Source organism: Martes martes (genome assembly GCF_963455335.1).
Source record: "Martes martes genome assembly, chromosome: 8".
In the NCBI taxonomy this organism is placed as follows: Eukaryota; Metazoa; Chordata; class Mammalia; order Carnivora; family Mustelidae; genus Martes; species Martes martes.
The window spans coordinates 15,438,299-15,459,905 of NC_137895.1; the positions used below are offsets into that span (position 1 = coordinate 15,438,299).

The following is a 21,607-nucleotide window of genomic DNA, read 5'->3' on the forward strand; positions in this document are numbered from 1 at the left end:
GAAGAAAAGGCTCTAATAACAAAATTATTTCCCTTAAACAGTTTATAATTACACTAAATTCATTTTGATGACAAAATGTAATTAGCTGCCAAAATAAGTATGATTCCTATAAGACTTCCAGAGAACTCAAGTTAGTCTGGTAAATGAAGCATACAGTCAGCACTGACCGTCAACAGCAGAATGAAGTACTAGTTACTGAGTAGCCCCACTTCTGTTTCTGGGTATTAACTGGAGAAGTGATTTACTTGAATTCAAAAGTGATAATGGAAAAATTGCTAACACTGAAAGCCTGTTTCGTATTTGTAAGAAGAGATACTTTCCCGGTACTGATTAAATCAGATGATATATGGACAGCACCTGGCAGGTAAGTGGATCCCTAGTATGTATCAATTTTCTACATTCCTCCAACTGGTTCCCATTTCTCTAAATCACTTCTGTTCAGTGAGGGGTGCAAGTTGGTTCCATAGTTACTTAGGACAGAGTAAAATGCTCCCTACTTCTACATCAGATCCCAAATTGTTAACAAGAATCAGCTGTGGAGGGGACGCCTGGGTGGCTCAGTTGGTTAAGCAGCTGCCTTCGGCTCAGGTCATGATCCCAGCGTCCTGGGATCGAGTCCCGCATCGGGCTCCTTGCTCCGCAGGGAGCCTGCTTCTCCCTCTGCCTCTGCCTGCCACTCTGCCTGCCTGTGCTCGTTCGCTCTCTCTCCCTCTCTCTCTCTGACAAATAAATAAATAAAATCTTTAAAAAAAAAAAAAAAAAAAAAAAAAAAAAAGAATCAGCTGTGGAGGATACTGAACTACAGGCCTGGGCCCCACCTGCAGAGATTCAGAAAGCTGGGATAAAACCTAAAAATCTGCATTTTTAATCTTCATCAGAGTTGGCTAAAATGTATTTGTATTTCACTGTCTTGGTATCAAAATACATATTCAAAGATGTTTTGTCATGTTTGTGCATTAGTATCAAAAATTAAAAACGGACTACAGTACTTTCTGAACTATGTAACTAAAAATTTTAATACTGTCCTGTTTTTCCATTAAATTTCCTTTATTTCCTTAGATCTTCATGAAACATTTCATCTTTTGCAGATCATAGTGCTTTATTAACAGATTTATGTATTCTTTTCCCATTCCTTTATACAAAAAAAATTTTATTCAATCACCAATCATCTTCATCTGACATTTCACTAAGTACAGGATTCATAATGCCAACATTATTAGATCAGTCAATCAAGTGGGTCACACAAGTTCATCCTCATTGTGCCAAATACCCACTCAAAAGATACACTGAATAACAGATGTCTCCAAGTGTATGTATCAACCTTAGTTTCTTGAAGTGAACCAGTACTGTTTCACAGGTCAAACTGCCAGTCTATGCAAATACACTGGAGAAGACTCAAGTGTACAACTGTATGTGTCATCAAATGGCAAGTTCACTGCAACAAGAACCTCTGTAACTTAACCGTTCCTTTGTACACTTCTCTGCCATCCTTGCAAAAGCCTCTCCTGAATAAAGTTATAGTTCAGAGTTAAAATGTACCAGGAGGCTTTTCTGTGGCAGATACCACAACCATTTTTCCTCAAGCAATTTTAAAGACAAGGTTGAAAATAAATATGCAAGCACACAGTAAACTAAAGTCTGTGTTTAGAAATTCAGGTACAAAGCACAGCAGAACCTATGACTATAGGAGATAAATTAGAAATATAAACTAGCAATGAAGCAATCATTTCTTTCAAATAGCAGGAAACAAGTTCTCCAATACCATTATTTAGATCACTGTTTAGTGTTCATCAATTAACTTTGGAGTCACTTTTAAAAATCCCTTTTGCTGATTATGACATTTGACCAGATACACCACCCAAAATACCTTAAGTCATAGAGCATGAGATAAATGACCATTTATGATGAACTCAACTTTTCAGTTTTGTATATAGTGGTAGGTTCAAGAACCTTTGCAGGTTTGCTTAAGATCCCTCCTGGTGTTTATGAAAGCTTTTAAAAAAGTTATGTTCTTATCCATTTGTTGTTCCACATTATTAATGTAAAACTGTTAGTGGTTTAGAAAGACATTTAAGCCCTGGATGCTAGAGTGATCTGTTTTACGTTCTCAAGGATGTATTCTGACTGACTTACTCCAGAGCATCACCTCCTTTGCTACACACACACACACACACACACTTCTGCAAAATGGAGGCAAATTTCCAGACTTAAGTATAAAGAAAACTAAGATTTTTCGGACTTGGATTATAACCCTCAGTTAAGAGGAATACCAAATATATGTGCCACTTTTAAAATTTTTTCATGAAACTGAATATGTAAAAAATGATGAATTCCAGCTAAGTCACATTCCTTGAGAATGAATGAGACATGATGAGACATGTTAAGAAGACATGACGCACTTTATCATCCACAATCAAAAACTTCAATCCCTGCCTGAAGTTGACTTGGAAATGGTACAAAGTCTACAACTTCTTTAAGGATTGATTGTAAGATGACATTTTAAAAGCCTATAAACCACTGGCAGCACTTGCATACACATCTTACATTCAAAACTAATCTGCGGAGCCCACTGCATTCAATTTAAAAGGCAGCTCCCCCATATTTGTGGCTGCTTTTACTGTGTTTTTAAAAAGGGGTACTGCTAACATTTTAAGCCATCCTAAAGATAAAACTGATGTGAAGATTTTTTTATGTGGGATGCTTTAGGTGATTCTTAAGAATCTAAAATTATCCGTTCCTCCTTAATGTGAAACTTCCAAGAGAGCTTATGACCAGCAAAGAAATGTTCCTTAGGCACTGTGAGGTGTACTAAAGATGGAGCATGAAACCCGACTGACATGTAACGTTCGGCTGGTAACTACACTGACAGTTAACAAAACGCCTACAAGCACTACCTTAGCTGCTGAGAGCAAGAAATGCCTTTAACCCACCACTCCTGAGATTCTTAAGAGGGAAAGCTAATTCCACAATTTTTAAAAGAATCCATAGATAGTTCTAAGAATTGCACATGGTTAGGGTATTAAAAAAGATGTTTCATAAGGCATCAATGATTAAATTAATGTAATGCCTATCTAACAAAAGATGGTTAACACTCAGTATCATAAAACCATTTATCTCTTCTTTTAAATTTCTCTAATTCCTGCTACTTTTACCAGCTTAAATAAGAAAAGAATGCCTCTTGGCCTAACCAACTATGGTTATAAAAAAAACTAAGACATCTGAAACTATTAGGCACATCAAAGGTACAGTTTATGTAGTTCAAGGTTCCCTTCTTAAGGGGCAAATGAGTTACCTGGCACATTATACATATGGAACTGTAAAGATCATCAACTAAATTCAACTTTCACATTTTTTAGTTAAACTGAAAGACTTAGAGTAAATATCAAATATACCATATCTTCAGTTACAACTGAATAAGAGTAACATTTTACCAGATAAAAAGCTGGAATTTAAGTATGAGAAACCTTCATACACTGTGCTAGTATTGGTCTCTTCTTTTTAGACAAAAGCCAGTCATCAATACTTTCAACACAGCAGTTTAGAAGATAAACGTCCAAACAGGTGACTTCGTTGTAGTCCATAATTTAGCAATTCAATGCCACTGGCATCATAATGCTGTGGAGAGCAAGTGTATCTCCATATTTTAGTCAGATTTGTCTTTCTTCTTTCCCGTTAAGGGCACTTTGTTTACAACAGCAGACCCAACCGCTGTAACACCTCCAGCCACAGCAGACACGCCCCCTTTCACCAGCCCTATTCCCATGGAAGGCACAGTTGTAACAGCTGTTTTGGTCACCTCCAGACTCTTCCCACCAATCCAAGCCACACCACCAATGGTGGCACCAACAGCCCCCTTTGTAACACTGAAGATACCACCAGTCACACGGGACAACATGCCTGGTTGCTGCTGTGGGTGATCTTTCATTGAACCTGATGAGAAAAAACATGAAGACAGTCAATTTTAAGTCTTTACAAGAGCAGTTCAAATCATTAAGTATCCTAAGATTTCCTAACAATCAGGAGGTTGTTTTGATAAGACGAACCACATAAATCCAAACCTGATCAAGACACTAAAAACCTCTTCCCTCAAAACTATAGTTGTACATGGTTTTAAAACATCTTGGTCCAATGCTAAGTCTTAGTATCTATGAGAAAAAATGCTTTTGGGACTAGATAAGTTTCATCAAATAGAATCTAAATCTTCAACTTACAGTTTTGTTGCTGTTAATAAAAATCTTTATATCCTAAAAGGACATGGAAAAAGAGGAAGACCAATATATTTAGCCGTCATTTCCTTGACAGAATTCAATCATCTCTGAAACAACCTTCTTCATTTAAAGCAGTGGTTCTCAAGGTATGGCCTGGGACCCCTGAGTATCCACAAGACTATTTCAGGGGCTCCGCAGGATAAAAATGATTTTCATAATAATACTAACACACGATTTATCTTTTCATTTTCATTCTTTCACATTCATTCACAAGTCTACAGAATTTTCCAGAATCTAAATGATGTGCAGACTAACACAAAAGATGAAACACAGAGCAGCTGTGAGAAACTAGCTCTCTTTTATTAACCCTAACATTAATGAGATCGCAAAAATTTAAAAACAAGGTCACCCATCCTGTTCAATTTTTTTTTTTTTTTTTTGCTTTGGAAAATAGCTGCTTTTCAAAAACTATGTTAATCACGTTAACATAATAGGTCTACTGGGGTTTTTCATAAAATATTTAATTTCTCAGTTTTTATTATTTATATGGCAAATATCAATGAAGACACAAGCTTTTTGGGGTCCTCAATTTTTAAAAAGTGGAAAAGCCAAAAAGTTTAAGAAACACTAATTTAAATATATGTGGGTGTCTGCTCTATTTGCATTTTAATAATGTATTTAAAGAGCTAATGCTATGTAAAAATAGAATAATTATTTATATCTTAAAATCATGATACTTACCTAAAATCATTTTTTACAGAGTTGAGAAACTACAGCTATACTTAATACTTTCACCGCACCAGTAATTCTTACAGGAGAGAGCATGTTATTTAAACATCTAGTCTGTAAAAACTCCTTTACTCCAGAAAAGGTAATATCAATATGAAAAATTCAGATTTATTTAAGTCATTATTTTGTTCTCTGGTTTGTTTCATTTTGAATAGTCATTCAAATAGGCACGTATATCAAACAAGCATAAAATAACAGGAAGATTTCATAAAAATTTGCTTGTTATCAACCTCAAACAAACACAGGTCTTTTCTCCTTTGTAATCTAATGATTTAGGCAGCAACAACACATAAGCAATGGTGTTTATATTTTTCTAAACTTTGTGGAAAAATACTTGGTCATGAAACAGTTCAGACTTTGTTTTTTATTTTATTTTTTAAAGATTTTATTTATTTATGTGAGAGAGAGCATGAGAGAGCAGAAGATCAGAGGGAGAAGCAAACTCCCCATGGAGCTGTGAGCCTGATGCGGGACTCAATCCTGGGACTCCAGAATCATGACCTGAGCCAAAGGCAGTTGCTTAACCAACTGAGCCACTAGGCACCCAACAGTTCAGACTTTAATCACAGAAAAGGTACAACTCACACAAAGAAAAGTAAATTCTTGGGTACATAGGCACAACTAGGACTACCAAAACTACTAACTCCCAGCAGAATGTATCAGTGAAGACAACAATAAGAAACTGGTAATATTTGATGGGAGAAAAAAATTCTAAAAATCGAGCTTTTCTAACACAGCACAAATTTACCTTGATAAAGATTTTCCTTCCGTTGTTTAGATGTTTTACAAGTATGAAAAGATCACTGGCTCATCAAAATAGCTCAGATAAAGATACAGCAATGACTAAATTTATAAAAACCAAATTCTTAATTGAAGCTATTTGAGTGATAAGCATAGTTAACATAAATTTTTAACTAGGGGTGCCTGGGTGACTCAGTTGGTTAAGCAACTGCCTTTGGTTCATGTCATGATCCCATGGTCCTAGGATTGAGCCCCACTTCAGACTCTCTGCTTAGCAGGGAGTCTGCTTCTCCCTCTGCGCCCACCCACCCCTGCATGCTTGAGCGCGCACATGCACTCTCTCTGAAATAAAATTATTTATTTAAATAAAATTAAAGAGCTGAAATAAAAGACAGGATATGGAAAAGCATCTGAGTATGTTAATTATAAAATTATGATGAAAAGGCACAATTGGTAATTCTTTTGTAATCAAGGTCACTAACACCAGGAAAAGGAAAAAATTCCTGATTTGAGAATAGAACAGATAACTTCTTCATGCTGAATACCTTCATTAGTATTACCCTGCTATGCCAAATTTGGTGCACATGAGTTTAATGAAGATGATTTTTCTTAGTCAAAGTAGATAAATATTAATGCTGTTGACACTCTTTAATTAGTGTACTCTTAATTACCACCATATAAATTATCTGCTCTGCAGACTACTCTGGTTTAGCAGGTTGCCGTACAAAGACATTAGCAAAGCTTTCTCTTCCTTGACAAACATGCTCCTGAGTCGTCTTTCTCTCTTTCCCGACTTTATCCCTACAAAGTCCTTACTGACTTTCTCATTAAGCCCTAACTTTTCAACACTCTAGAGTTCTAGACCTAAAAAATTAGTCAAGAAAACAGCTGAACTAATAATTTTCCAGGATATTCTCCCACCAAACTAAAATTAATCACCTAGCTACCTCCATCTTCTTTTAGGGTTAAGTACAAACTTTTCCTTGTGTTTTCCTAGCAACTTCATTTTTGTCTACCAGCCTAAGAAATACATGAAGAAAACTCTGGACAGTGGGTAACTGAGAAGAAAATAAAACACCCAATCACAACTTCCAGCTCTCACCTCTTCCCAGAGATACTAGTCTGCCTGCAACTCCAGTATGGTCTGCTGGCCACTTCCTCCCTTCGTCCTCACTTCGATTCTCTATCTAACCGATTAGGACTGTCCTGTACAAACATGCAGTTGTCGAAGGAAATTACTATTTGTTTTAAGTTTAAAAATGTTCTACACCAAAGCCATAAACAGAAAATGCCTACGGTCATTTTCTGTATACAGCCAAGACATTCACATACACAGTTAGCATTTCCAACAATTTCTGAAGTCTAAGTAAGAAAAGGACTCGTGATGGCACAATTTTCAAACTAAAAGAGAATTTAAATTAAGCAGACCCTAAGACCATGTATTACTATAGGAAGAAGAACTACCAATGATAAATAACAGCTTAATAACAAATCTCAAGTGGCTCTTGAATTGAGTTTTTGTATGCATTACATGAAAAATTAAACATGGTCCATCCTTCCTCTGCACCCCATACCCATTCTTTACAAATGAAAGAATACTCTAACTTGTGAAATGGTCCTAATAAAAGAGTAGCAAAAGAACAGATCTTATATAATAAAACAGTTGCATGGTGTCCCCATTCAGCAATATATGTGCTTTCATCTTACAAGCTAAAAGTGTTTATCTTCAATTACTTTTGGAACATACTCACTGACAAGATAAACAGACTGTTACTTTAAATTTAATAAAAACAATCAGAATTTTAATTTAGTAGGACCTTTGTTTTCATTCTTAGTATGTCAGATGCATACTTACCTTCTGGTGGTTCATCACTAAGGTATGATGGGAGTTCTTGATTTTTATCTGCCTGATTCATGATCTCCTAAAAAACACATACACATTTCATTGTAACCTCAACCTGTGAGATGACCTCTTAGCAAATGTAAATTAAGACTTAATCAACTTTATTCAGATAAACAACATTTTAAAACACTTGTCACAAAACTACATCTTATTTTTCTCCTAGTTTGTGGTGTTTAAGAAATACTTTTGCTTACAATAGTGGACAATATAAATCTTATCTCAAACACCAACCAAAGAGTAACAAGCATAGTACAAGCTTTCCTATGTTGTTACTACTGCTTACTAATTGAAAGAAAGTTGGAAAGTCAGGGCTGGTAGACAAAAGTCTTAAGTGCTTCCTCCTACAGAGTACTGGTTAACTTAACTGTAATTTATTTTACAACAGACTTAGAGAAAACCTGTATTATGACTAAAAACATGTTTTATCTGAAAATTTTCTAAAAATCATGGTGTCCTTCTATAAAGATGACATCATCAATCTGAATCATTAAGAGATGGATTTTGATTACTTTTTATTGTTTTCAGAGCTCTTACAAACACAGGTAGCAAAAGAACTCAAAATGTATGAAAAAATACGTATGTGATTACCTCCTTAGTACAAATAGTAAAGGAACCTAAGAAATAAAATAAGCTACACTGGGATGAAAAAAACATAAACTTTCTTTTCCCAATTTCCTTTACTGTCTTAAAGTATTTGTTTTTATATTCACTTGACTAAGAAAAGATTAAAACAAGATTGGAATACTAGCACTCCAATACTACAAGTATTAGAATCCTACTTAACAAATTTAAAACAAAATATGCAGAAATCCAGACCGAATATTCATGTCCCCTCCTAATGAAAAACTACCGTGGAGCCACGTTCTTCCTACTGAACTGTTAATTCCAAAAGAAGATACTGTTTAGCTTGTTCCCCACTATGTTCCCAGGATCTGTATACCATACACATACAAATCCAGATTATCTAGCTGATCAACCAATCAACAGATGCTACTATATGATGTATAGAAATACAGGGAAATTATATACACATATACATCTTACATATGTTAACTGGACTTTAAAAACAGGTGTGATGGGGAGGGGGCGCCTTGCTGGCTCAGTCTGTAGAGCATGTGACTCTTGACCACAGGGTCATGAGTTCAAGCCCCACACTGGTCATAAAGCTTACTTAAAAAACAGGTGTTTTTTAAGCAATTGCCTACATTTCAAAAGTGCCTTTCTGTATATATCCCACAAATCCCAACTAAAAGACTTACCTTTTCCTAATTCAGAATCCCTTTAAAAGGTTAATTTTGCCACATATATCTTGTAATTTAAAAGACCACCATTTTATTTTTTTATTTTTTAAAGGTTTTATTTATTTATTTATTTGTCAGAAAGAGAGAGAGAGAAAGCACACAAGCAGGCAGAGAGGCAAGAGAGGTGGAGAGAGAGGCAGGCTCCCCACTGAGCAAGGAGCCCAATTCGGGACCCGATCCCAGGACCCTGGCCCTGGGATCATGACCTGAGTTGAAGGCAGTGGCTTAACCCACTGAGCCACCCAGGCGTCCCAAAGACCACCATTTTAAAAGATGGGTGCTGCTTCATAAAAGACATATGCAAATTCATTTATATAATATGAATTGACTTTATCCTTCTATGGGTAGGCAAAGGAGGGCCACGACAGTTTAACACTGTCAGAGCTGTGCTTTAAGAAGCTAACAGACGCAAGAACAGATGAAGGAGGAGGGGCACCTGCGTCGCTCAGTTGGTTAAGTGGCTAACTCTTGATTTCTATTCAGGTCATGGTCCTGGGGGGCATGGGATCGAGCCCCGCGTCTGGCTCTGTGCTCAGTGCATCTGCTTGAGATCTTCTCTCTCCCTCCGTCCCTCCTCCCCACCACCCACCTCACGCTTGCTCTCTTTCTAAAATAAATTAAAAAAAAAAAAAAAAAAAAAGAACAGATGAAGGACAGAGAGATTAAACACAGTAAGTGGCTACTTTAGAAGTTCAGTGAGATAGAGTAACAGTTAAAGCCCTGCCTGTTTTTCCTGTATAAATAAATGGGCAAAAATCTAGGAGTCACCCTTGATTTCCCTTTTTTTTTTTTTTTACATTCCTATCTAATCATCGGTAAATTCTGCTGCCTAAATAAATACAGAATACAACCACTTCTCATCACCTCTACTGCTACCACTTTCAATTAAACTATCATTTCTCTTACTGGGGCTGCTACAAAGTCTCTTAACTGGCCTCTGAGCCTCTACCTTTGCTCTTTCTCTGGTCTAGCCATGTCACACTCTGCTTAAACCCCTACAACTGCTTCCTGTTTTGTTCAGAATAAAATCCAGAGTTGAGGTCTGACATCTAACACTCTGATGTTAACATTCTGCCTCTCTCTCATACCAGTCTACCAACACGGCTTTCCCTGCTCACCCTTCTCCTGAAAGGCTCTTCCCCAAGTCTTCATGGCTGGCTTCCTTCCTTCCCTTCAGGTCTTTATATGAATGTCCCCTAACAGAGATCTTCCCAGATCACTAGATTAGCACCCTCCTACTCCTTTCCCTATCATTTTCACCTAACCCTGATCAATTTTCTTCATTGCTCATACTTTCACTTTATATATAAAGTATTTATATATAAACACATAGGTTTACTTTGTGTCTCCTATAATTAGAATGTAAGCTCCATGAGAACAAGGCTTCGTTTTGCTGCATCCCCAGAGCCTTTTTCAATGCCAGATGCATGGCAGACAAATAACTGAATTTTTTGTATGAAGCAGAACAGAGCTTGGATAGTAATATGAAATAAAAGGAAAACATAGGATGGAAAATTTCTAGTGTGAGCATAAAGACAAGGGACAGTGGACAAGAAACCACCTCTGAGAAAAGATGGACTTTTTAAAATTTTTATTTTATTGTGCTAAGGATACTTAACATAAGATCTACCCTCTAAAATAGAAGTGTACATTACTGTTGACTACACATATGATGAAAGGACCTTTTTTTGAACAGCTGGATTTCAAATGCCTTTGGGGCACCTACGTGGCATGTTTAGGAGGCAACTGGATTTAAGGAGTCTGAAACTCAGCTTAAAGTCCGAGTTAGAGTTGAGGCCCTGTAAGTGGTATGAAGTGATAGTGACAAATGTGGGGGATGGGTGATATGATCAAGGAAAAGAATGAAGGGAGAAACAGACTGATAACCTTAACTGGACCGCTCATATTTAAGAGCTGAGTGAAAGAGAAGCCAGCAAAAGCAAACAAAATACAAAATACATCTGAAAAATGTACAAATGTACAAATGACTACAGCCTCAGAGAAGGCAAGAGATGAATTTATAAGCTTCCTAGAGACACACAATGCAGACATTAAGATAATTTATGAAGACCAAATACTATGGAAATGCTAATGTTATATTCAGAGAATATAAAAGGCATATATCATATAATCCAATTTTTTTAATGCATATGAAAAGGCTTTAAAAACGAAATATACCAAAATGTTGACAAAGACTGCCACTAGGGGGTAGAAATATACAGCAAGAGAAGAGACAGAGAGAGAGAGCACGCTACAGAGAGAAAGAAATCTCTTATGTATGTAAATCTATATATAGTTCTATATATAAATCTATATATAGATCTATATATAGATTTATATATAATACATATATAGATATGTATTTAACATCTATATTTTAAGTTTCTACCATAAACATGTATTGCTTTCATACCTAAAGAAAATTATATATTTTTAAGCCTTAGAAATCAGTGATATTCATTAAAGGGTATTTCCGAAGATTATGCAGTTCATCTACCTAGTTCTTATCCTAGTTTTTTTTTTTTTTTAGGTTTTTATCCTCAAATCAAGGTTATCTGAAAAAAAAAAAACAACAAACCCTTAAATCACAAAATGCTTATTTGAAGAAAATGACATTGGGTTTAATTCTCGGTTATGTCCTTAGTAAGAAAACCCTGACAAAGAACCTTATGCAGGCTATTTAGTACACTGTACTGCACTGTAAAGAAATTATCTACTACATCACTCGATAGCTCTGATAGGAAGCTCCACATAAGAAGTTTCTTTAACGGTATTCAGAAAAACTTTTGTTTCCGCAACAGATTTAGAACGCTTTCTTCTCTTTGAGAGCTATGCACTTTCCTATTTAAAAGAAAGATATAATATCTCCCTTTTCCCTTTGGCTTCCAGGAAGCTTACAGGTAAAATCACAACCTACCTGGGCGGGCTCCTGAGGCCTGCCTAGTTGTCCTACTTTCCCCAACTTCATATCTCAAGACCCCCGCTCTCACTGCTATTCTCCCTGGTTGGTTTGCAATTTGAGTATCTTATTTAAAATCTTATCATTTTGTTAGAATATGTTTTTGTTGTAAGCTGATACACAGTATTTGTGGAATAAGTGGGATAAAATTATCATCTGTATCTACATTAATTTTAAGCAACACAAGGAAAGATACATACCAATATATAGTCCAAATTTTTGGTTAAAAAAAAAAGGGGACACCTGGGCGGCTCAGTTGGTTAAGCCGCTGCCTTCGGCTCAGGTCATGATCTCAGGGTCCTGGGATCCAGTCCCGCATCAGGCTCCTTGCTCCGCAGGGAGCCTGCTTCCTCCTCTCTCTCTGCCTGCCTCTCTGCCTGCTTGTGTGTACACTCTCTCTCTGACAAATAAATAAAATCTTTAAAAAAGAAAAAAGAAAAGAATATTTTAAGCTAGAATTGTGCTTTCCAAATGTTCTTATTTAAGAGAAAGCAGTAGTACACCAGAGGCTTCAAGAACCACAGGAGAGAGATGATGCATGCATTTTACTACACAGTAATTTAAAATACTTTTTGTGTCTAAATCTACACTAATTAAAAAGATAACTGAAAAGTGCTTGGGAGTTTTTCAGGATAACCAGACTCTCAAGAAATTTCCTTATTGCTTGAAATTTCTTCAGGATATACTCTCAGATTTACCACCTCTCTCCTCCCAGCCCACAACACTCCCACCCCCATTCCCCATGAATTTATTCCACTCTTAAGTTAGATGTGCTTTTGGTAGAAGTTTGAAATGTAAGAATCTAGATACTATTATACAGAAATATCCACAGATACATTTAATATTGTTAGTGATAGTTGCCAAAAGGATTATCAACAAGCAGAAAAAAAGAAAATGTGGAGTCCTGCCAGGCTAGAAGCAGGGTTACCAAGAACAGAGGAACTTGCTATTAGTGGGCTCTGAAGTCCTAAGAGGCCACAGGGATTGATTTTTGTTTTGCAGATATATTTTTTAATGTCTGAGTTTCTTGTACATCACTGGCGTTTACAGCAAGTATGAAGTATTAAAATTCCTCCAGAACTCATAGTGTAATAAAAATTGTGTAAAAGTACAAGTATTTGGAATATTGTTGTTTTCTAAATTCCTAATTTGCTCATAAGGCATCAAATACCTTGTAGAATGTATTTTTGCTAAAATCCTTAACTATCTGTAACGCCACCTGCACTTTTTACTCAGATAAATCATTCCCAGCCCCTTCACAGATATATGTGCCAAACTTTTAGTGATATTACCTCTTTACAGGTACTACCACTTTATCACTAAGGAGAATTATTTTTTATATTACCACCTTGTACATTATCATCACTAGAGTGGTCTTATTTCTTTTAAATTGGGAATTCTGAAAACAAACACACTTCTAATCTCTTAAAACTGAGAAAAATAATCTGCTTCTAAAATTTAAAAGTATACACATGGAGACAAGTAACAAATGGCAGGAAAAGTGTCAAAATGACCGTTTAAATGTTACCCTTAAACAAAATTATTTCATTCTATGCAAACCATCTGCCCTAAATTCACTGAATTATTAGATCAATATATAGGTGGGTCCCTACTATGTGCCAGCCACCCTGTCAGGCTCTGAGATTTCAGTGTGATTCAGCACACATAGGACTTCTCTAAACCAATTTACCCAAAGGGGACACATTTTCTTGGCATTTATTAATTTATTTCATGCAAAACCCTAAAAATTATCTGCTCTCTAGGAACTCATAATATACGTAAGTTTCTATTTAAAAAGTACCTTTCTAAGGAAGGCAATAAAAACAGAAAACAGCCTTTATGGAGAACCTGGGTGGCTCAGTTGGTTAAGTGTCTATCTTTGGCTCAGGTCATGATCCCAGGGTCCTGGGATCGAGCCCCGCACCGGGTTCCCTGCTCTGCAGGAGCCTGCTACTCCCTCTCCTACTTCCCCTGCTTTTGTTTCCTCCCTTGATGTTTCTCTCTGTCATATAAATAAAATCTTTTTAAAAAAATTAAAATAAAAACAGAAAACAGCCTTTAGATCAGGACAAATAACTGAACTACTTCTATGGACATAAATCAGTTTTACCACTTGGTCCTAACATGTGAACAAATTTAGAATACCAACTAAAACTGGTTTTAAGTGTATCTTTTTAAGAAATTGTGAAATGTGAAAGACTTCTTTGCTGTAGACTAAAATTCGCCAGTAGTTACTTTAGGCATTTTAGGCCAAGGAGAAATAATTCTTGTCCTGTACAACAGTATCATAGATATAACAGATGGCAAATATATTGAGCAAGGATTAATAACAACACTATTCCCTAGAGGGTAATTTCTTCCAATAATAGAAATAAGTAAACAAATGCCTCCTAGGAACCTCTTTTTTTTTTTTTTTTTTTTAAAGGAAAACAGATGAATCAGTGTTGTTTGTGGATATCTACATTTGATACATCAAGTTTTCATTAATGGTGAAAACAAATTTGAAAACTGTATACAAATTTGCCTATGGCTAAACACCCGCTTTGTGTACTAAAGGAAGTTAAACAGCACTAACACATTATATGAAGCCTAACTACAAAATACACTACACAACAGTTTACCTTCAAAGCCATTTCAAAAACCTACTATTAAATAGTAAGTGCCAATTTCCCATAAGAAAAAGACTGTAAATGAATTAGCTAAATTCTTCTACACATTCTATATATAGGAACTTTGCCACATCCTCACTCCCCTGTTTTTAGCTTCTTTGCCAAATAACTACTAGGAGTTTCAAAATACATTTATACAGAACTTTAACAGACATACACCAACAAGCAGTGTATATTAAAACACCAGCTTACTGTGTTTAGGCTTCTCTAGTTAACCAACTATCCTGAACAGGCTGCTTTTAAACACAGCCCGCCCATTAAATCAACAGAAAGCAGGCTACAAGAAATGCATTGAATCTGGCAGGGAAGAAAAAGTAATCTGTCAGTAGAGCTTTTAAGGGACCACCTTAGGGACAGTAACAACGGACAGTATCAAAATGACAACTTTTTAAGTGTTGCCTTTAAATGAAACATTAAGCAGAATTACAATAAGCTAAGATAACCAGTATATCAGTAATTTTCACCAAATTATACCTCGTTAGTTCAACAGATATTTGTGTCCCTACCATGTCATCAGACACTGTGTTAGGCACTGAGGTTGTAACTAGAACAAGCAGGTGAAGGCCCCACTCTGAAGGAGTTTATATGTAATCCAGTGAGCTATCTTCAGGAAGTAGCAAAAACAGCAAGTACTCAATGACTGAAACAAAGACAGGTAAAGATTTTCCTTTAGTTAAACACACACACAGACACACAGACACACAGAAACTTTTCTATCTATCCTTAAACTTTTCTAACAATATTCTCTATATATAGACATATTTTTATTGAACTTGGTTTCTGGTACATCCGCCATAACATAGACTAAAGAAATGAAAGCGGGGGGGGGGGTCAAAACAGAGTGCATATAAGTTTATTAAACATTACTTCCCTAGTTCTTGGAAAAAGCAGGCATGGCCACATACACGCAAACACAGACCTGTTGATGTGGTATCAGTATTCCTGGGAGTCCTTTTAGAGCACCCACACTAGTGTATGTTCTAAAGGTTAAACAATCGCATATAGCAAATAAAGCATTTTCATTTGGAATTAGCACAAGTGTTCACAAGAGCGTAATAAATAAAATAAAAACTCTCCACTTTAGGTGTTTCTAAACCTTTCCCATTGGTCCCTTCTCCCCCCACTGATCTCTTTAGTCACAGCAAGTCTTTTTCTTTTTTTCTTTAGCAGAGGGAGTGACGTGGCAGGAGAGGCAGAAAATGACCCTGGAGAAGCCGTGACTAGGGCCAAGCTCAGCACCTCCTCCCTCTGCTCCACGTTGTATATCCAGCACACCACCACTCCCACGGGGTTCCAGAAATCTTACGTCTTCTCTTATACAAAAGGCGATCTATTTAGGCGGGGATCCAATTGGAAGTGGGAGCTTGGGGACCAGTCTCGAAGCTGCGTGTGCATACCAGGCACGGTTTTTCTTTAGACTCGGGAGGCAATGATGGCACTGATGGGTGCTCCAGCGGTCCCCAGTCACCCCTGGTGCCGGCAGCGCCTCTCTCTATTCCATACTTTCAGCTTTAGGTTAGGCGTGAGAGTAGAGCCTTTCTACGTGGGAAGAGCACTGGGGACCCAGGCTCGTTTGCCTGAACCCACGAGAGCGGTTTATCAACAGGTCAGGAGTTAGTGTGGTGGGGAAGCCCAGCACACTGCCGCATCCCTCTCCTCTCCCAAGCTGCTGACGCCCTCCCACCCCCATCCCCCCAGGCTGACATCCAAGGAGCTAAGAAGTGGAGCGGAGGGTTCCAAGGAGAGTCCCCGGTCACAAACCACCGATGGGGAGCCCAGGACACGTAAGAATAACAACCTAGCCCGCGAACCTCCGTCCGCCCCCAACATCGTCCCGCCCCTCCCCCTTTCCCGCTCAGTCCCCCCAAAAGGCTCCGCTCGGGGAAGCCAGGCCCGGGGGTGGTGAGGTGCAGGAGAGCTAACGGAAGAAGGCGACAGAGAGGAGGACAGGAAGCCGGGACGGCGCCCCCCGCCCTCCCAGCCCCACTTACTCACCTTCGGGGTCGAGGGTCGGCGCCTGGAGCCGGGGCTGGGCGGAGGGAGCCGGCAGCACGGAAGAGCGCTGCGGTGGCTTGAGCGATTGGTACAGCCCCGGGCAGCTGCGGGTTCGGGAGGCGCTTCCTCAGGCTTTGGAGCCAGAAGACTCCGTTGGCGACGACGGCAGTAGCGGCCTCTGGCTGCGGACGTGGCGCCGGACGCGACCCGCCCCCTCCGCCGCCTCCTCAGCTCCCGCCTCCTCCCGAGGCTCCGGCTCCGACGCGCAGGCGCACCCCAGGCCCCTCCCGCGCCCACCCGGCACACGCCCACCCGTTTCTCGAACTGCCCTGCCCTCCCAGCAGCCCCCAGCCGGCCGCCTCCGAACGTGCGCACGCGCGGCGCCCCTGCGGCCTGCTCCCGCCCCTTGGCCCCCTGGGTGCCTCCGCGGGAACCCCTGGCCCGCCTGCGCGCGCGCCTTGTCCTGGGGCCTCCCGCCCCCTTTCCTCCACCATCCAATCAGATCGGGCGAGGGGAGCGGAGCTCCGGGAACGCGCTGGCGGCGGGGCTCAGGGTTCAAGCGCTCGCCCCGCGGTTCAGTGAAGCTTTCGTTCAGCCGCGGGTAACGGTCGGTCGGAATTGAGAACCCTTGCCCTAGGGACGGTGGGATGGTGTCCAGTTTTTCGGGCTCTTAGCCCCTGGGCTTCAATCTTCTTCCCTCCCCTCGTGCCCTTCAGAATAGTGACGAGCTAGGCCTTCTGTCAGCCCTTCACTGTGGGGCTCTTGACGCGCGCCCTTACTGTCCAGGTGACAGCGGTGGCGACAGGGACGTTGGGGTCGTTATTATAAAGCCGCCCTGGCCCGGAATTGGCAGGAAGAACCACTGCGGTTGGTGCTGGTCGCCGGGCGTCCTGCAGTTGTTGAGGGCTCGCCAGGTGCTCCCAGGAGGAGAGTGGGTGCCTGGTGGTGGATAGAGAAGTGAGTCGGAAGTTAGAACCCTGGCGCGGCGCCCTTCCCTCGCCACCCGCTGACTCGCAGGGTGCGTCTTCTCGCCTCCCCGCCGCGGCAGAAGCTCTGCCTGCCGTTCTGGAAGGTGTGGAGACGCGTGTAGCGCTGAGACGACGCTGTCTGCACCTGAGCTCTGGGCGATGGCAGGCGTCTCACTCTTACTGCAGGTGTGGCGACGCAGGGAGATGAGGGGCGCAGAGGCCGCTCAACTAGGTAGATGGGACCCGCTCACCTTTCTCTGCCCCTCCTCCCACACCGTAACGTGAAGAGGACAGGAAGTCCATCGTAGGTTTTTTGAGAGTGTCAAGAGGTGGTGGGTGTGAAAGGGCTTGCCAAAATGTGGATTCCTGTAAGTCCGAGATCTTCCTTCTCGGTCTGGTCAGCAAGACAGAACACACGCGGACCAGCCAGTGAATAACCTCACAAAATGTTTTGTTTTGTTTTTTTTCCCCCCCGAATGCAAAATAATCAGAGTGATGCAACCGAATCCTAACTGTTGACCAGGCTCAGAAAGGGATACGCTAACCCAGGAAAGCAGCCTGGAAGAAGCTAACTTTGACCCAGGTCATAAAGGCAGTGAACTAAATATAGTTTATGGTTTCAGCACAGTCATTGATTTATCAAAGCAGTAAATCAGATCCACTATTGATCTAGGGCTATGAGGACATTTTAGTTTCCCAGAACTTAAAGGGGAAATTAAATAATATTGTCACTTTAAAATATAATTTGGACGGGGCGGGGTGGGGGTGCCTGGGTGGCTCAGTCAGTTAAGCGTGGGGTTCTTGATTTCTGCTCAGGTCAGGAGCTCATGATCCAGCTCCTGCGGCAGTGGACGTGGAGCCTGCCTAGAGTTCTCTCTCTGTCCCTCCTCCCTTCCTTCTCTAAAAACAAACAAACAAACAAAAAAACAAAAATAAAATATGATTTGGATCATTAGTAGGCTCTGAGGATTGTGGTATTTACCCAAAATGTGAAGAGTTGCATACCTACTCTATTATTATCACAGAAGCCTCTGTCCCTAATACCTACCTTTTCCAGGGTGAACACTAGGCAGAATTACAAGTGGACAATTACACTGTGCTTCCCTTGCACTTCTTTCTCTCTGCAAGAGAATTTAATCATTATTAAAGTATAAATGATTAATAAAACTGAGGTCGCTCCTAGGAGATTACATTTTTACAGTTATTTAAGTCGTAATCCACAGCAGTGGTTAAAAACCACCACATAAACCAACCAAGATGGAGGGAATCTCTTTGGGTTGTTGTGAGTCCGCTAGAACCTTGTAAAACTACCAGTATAGATAGTCATGTATTTTTTGTGAGGCTGACACCATCATTTCTTACTGCTTTGGTTTTCAGACTTGTAAAAGTGAATAGCACAACTTGGTGCTCACCAACCGCTAGATCTGAAATGAAAATATTATGATCATGATGGAATGGCTTCTACAGAGAATGCTCTCTTGATCTGGAGTACTATGGTATGGCAGAAGGAGTCTCAAGAACTCAGGCCCGCTTCATTTTATAGACTGAATCCACTCAGGTCTTGTTTCCTGTTCTGTGAAATCCCATTCTCAGATTATTAAAATGAAACCAGATGTTATTTTGAAAGACTAATGTCTTAAAATGATGAGTCCTTGGAGCCTTCAGGCAATAGCTTTCTTTTAATCGAACAAATTCTTAATGCAGCCTTTGTCAGTTATCCAGTTTCTTAAATCACTGTTTTCCTCTGGTTGGTTACACACAGATAGCCTTCTGCATTATTGAAAAACTAGAAATCAGATGTGATACTGCATCCTTAACAAGATGGGGCATTCAAAAAGTAAGGGCCAGAAAGAAGCAAGCTGTACACCAGAAACATGAAAGCAAAAATAAATTATTTGTAGGCATTGAAGTTGAAAGGGATCCCAATCCAACTTTCTATCCATCACATGAATCTGCCTCCTAGCATAGGCACAATAATAGTTTTTGTTGTTGAGTTGTTGACCACTCTTCTCAGTGCTTCTATGTGAATTCATTTAAATGACAAATTACTTGGTGTAAGGTCCACATATTTTTTTATGTTCCATCATATTTTTATGAATGTATTGCATTATCCTGGCATTTTGAAATGAGCTGGACAGTTAACAGCTTTATATAGATTATCACCCAATGTAAATTATTTTGCTTTTCTATTCTCACTTTCTTACTGTTCTTTGACTTTCCTGGAACAATTACCTGGACTATTCTTGGTTTTCCTTTCTGTGCCCCAATGGCTTTCTTAACCTTTTGTGTGATAGAACTAAGGTTTTTTGGCAGGTGGTTTGTTTTTTTTTTTTTTTTTTTTTGAAGATTTTGTTTATTTGTCAGAGCAAGAGAGAGCACAAGCAAGGGGAATGGCAGGCTCCCCACTGAGCAAGGAGCCCAATGCACTACTTGATTCCAGGACCCTGGAATCATGACCTGAGCTGAAGGCAGACGCTTAACCAACTGAGCCACAAGGTACCCCTTGACACAAGTTTTTAGCGCATATCTCATTCCTCCCAATAATCCAATGAAGCAAGTACTGTTATCCCCATATTCATATGAGGAAACTGATACATAGAGAAGTTAAATAATTTATCCAAGGGCCCACAGGCCTTAAAGAGCAGATCCTGGAATAAAACACGTTTTTGTTTTTGTTTTTGTTTTTGTTTTTCTCACTCTAGGGCCTTAGTTCTCAACCACCAAATTCTGAGAGAAAAAAGCAGTCCGGGACATCAAGAGGCTGACCTGGTGCTATCCGCCAGGTCTTGGTGTTGCTAGGAGCTGGCCTGGCATAGCTAGGCCTTGATGTCTCCTATGGAACATAAACAGTTTCAGAGAACGTCAACATCAGAAAAGGCCACTGCATAATCATGATGGATCAGGACAAAAATAAGACTACTCCATAACCATTTCTGGACATAGAAACATGAACCTATCCAAGTCACCAAATAGAAAACACAAACTGAAAATATCAAATAATGTGAGTGACTGTTACTTCTTTACCAGTTACAGCTTTAGCCTCGTGCTAGTCTTTCCTCTTTCTACAAAAGATTTATTAAGATACTCAATCGTAGACTTACCACTGCTTCCTGACAGCATACAGTTTAAAGCAAAGTTCCCCAAATGAGCTAACACAAATCCAAATCTTAATCTTAAGTCCTTCCTCTTACTGAGATGCCTCACTGCTGCCCATAGTGTGTGCTTTCCCTCACTGAAATGAGTAATAAGGTGGCGCCTCAGTGGGTTAAGCCTCTGCCTTCAGCTCAGGTCATGATCTCAAGGTCTTGGAATCAAGTCCCACATTGGGATCTCTGCTCAGCAGGGAGCCTGCTTCCTCCTCTCTCTCTCTGCCTGCCTCTCTGCCTGCTTGTGATCTCTGTCAGATGAATAAATAAAATCTTTAAAAAAAATGAAATGAGTAATAAGTATACATTGTTAAGCCACTGATGTGTTCCTGGTGATCCCTGGCTAGAGAGCACTGACAGTTCTTTCTGGACTGTCCTATACAGTGCATACCTACAGAGCAGAAAGCACGCTACTTACACATCTCTTGCCAAAGAAAGTGGGAACTCTTCTCCCATCTCTAGCCATAAGATTGTCACACCAAAGCTAAAGGCTGTCCTTCATTTTTGTAGATTCTGTATAGAGTGTTTGATAAATGGAATCTTACCGAAAGACAATGAAAAGAAAAGAAAATGTTGAAATAATTGAACATTATTTTGCAAGAAGAAAAGAACAACCTGTCAACCCATAGTACTTGCTTCATTGGATTATTGGGAGGAATGAGATAGGCGCTAAAAACAAAATAACTCAAAATGGATCATAAATCTAAACACTTTTAGAAGAAAACAGGAGAAAATCTTTGTGACCCTAGGTTAGGCAAAAAATTTCTTACACCACCCAAAGTTCCATTAAAAGATTAATTTAGAATAATGTCTGCTCTTTGGATGTCAGTGTTTAGAAAATGAAAAGTAACATACTGAGAGAAAATATTTACAAAACTTCTGAGAAATGACTGTATCCAGAATACACGAAGAACTCCTACAACTCAAT

General features: G+C 39.5%; 1 protein-coding gene across 1 annotated transcript; it reads right to left on the minus strand.

The window, feature by feature from the left end:
* Positions 1 to 994: 994 nt before the first annotated feature.
* On the minus strand, positions 995 to 16,824 carry TMEM263 (transmembrane protein 263). Its single transcript, XM_080812489.1, has 3 exons — positions 16,566 to 16,824; positions 7,594 to 7,660; positions 995 to 3,930 (listed from the first exon to the last, which is right to left on the minus strand). Exons 2-3 carry the CDS (start codon positions 7,652 to 7,654, stop codon positions 3,644 to 3,646), a joined length of 348 nt encoding a protein of 115 aa, XP_080668615.1. The 5' UTR covers positions 7,655 to 7,660; positions 16,566 to 16,824; the 3' UTR covers positions 995 to 3,643.
* Positions 16,825 to 21,607: the final 4,783 nt, after the last annotated feature.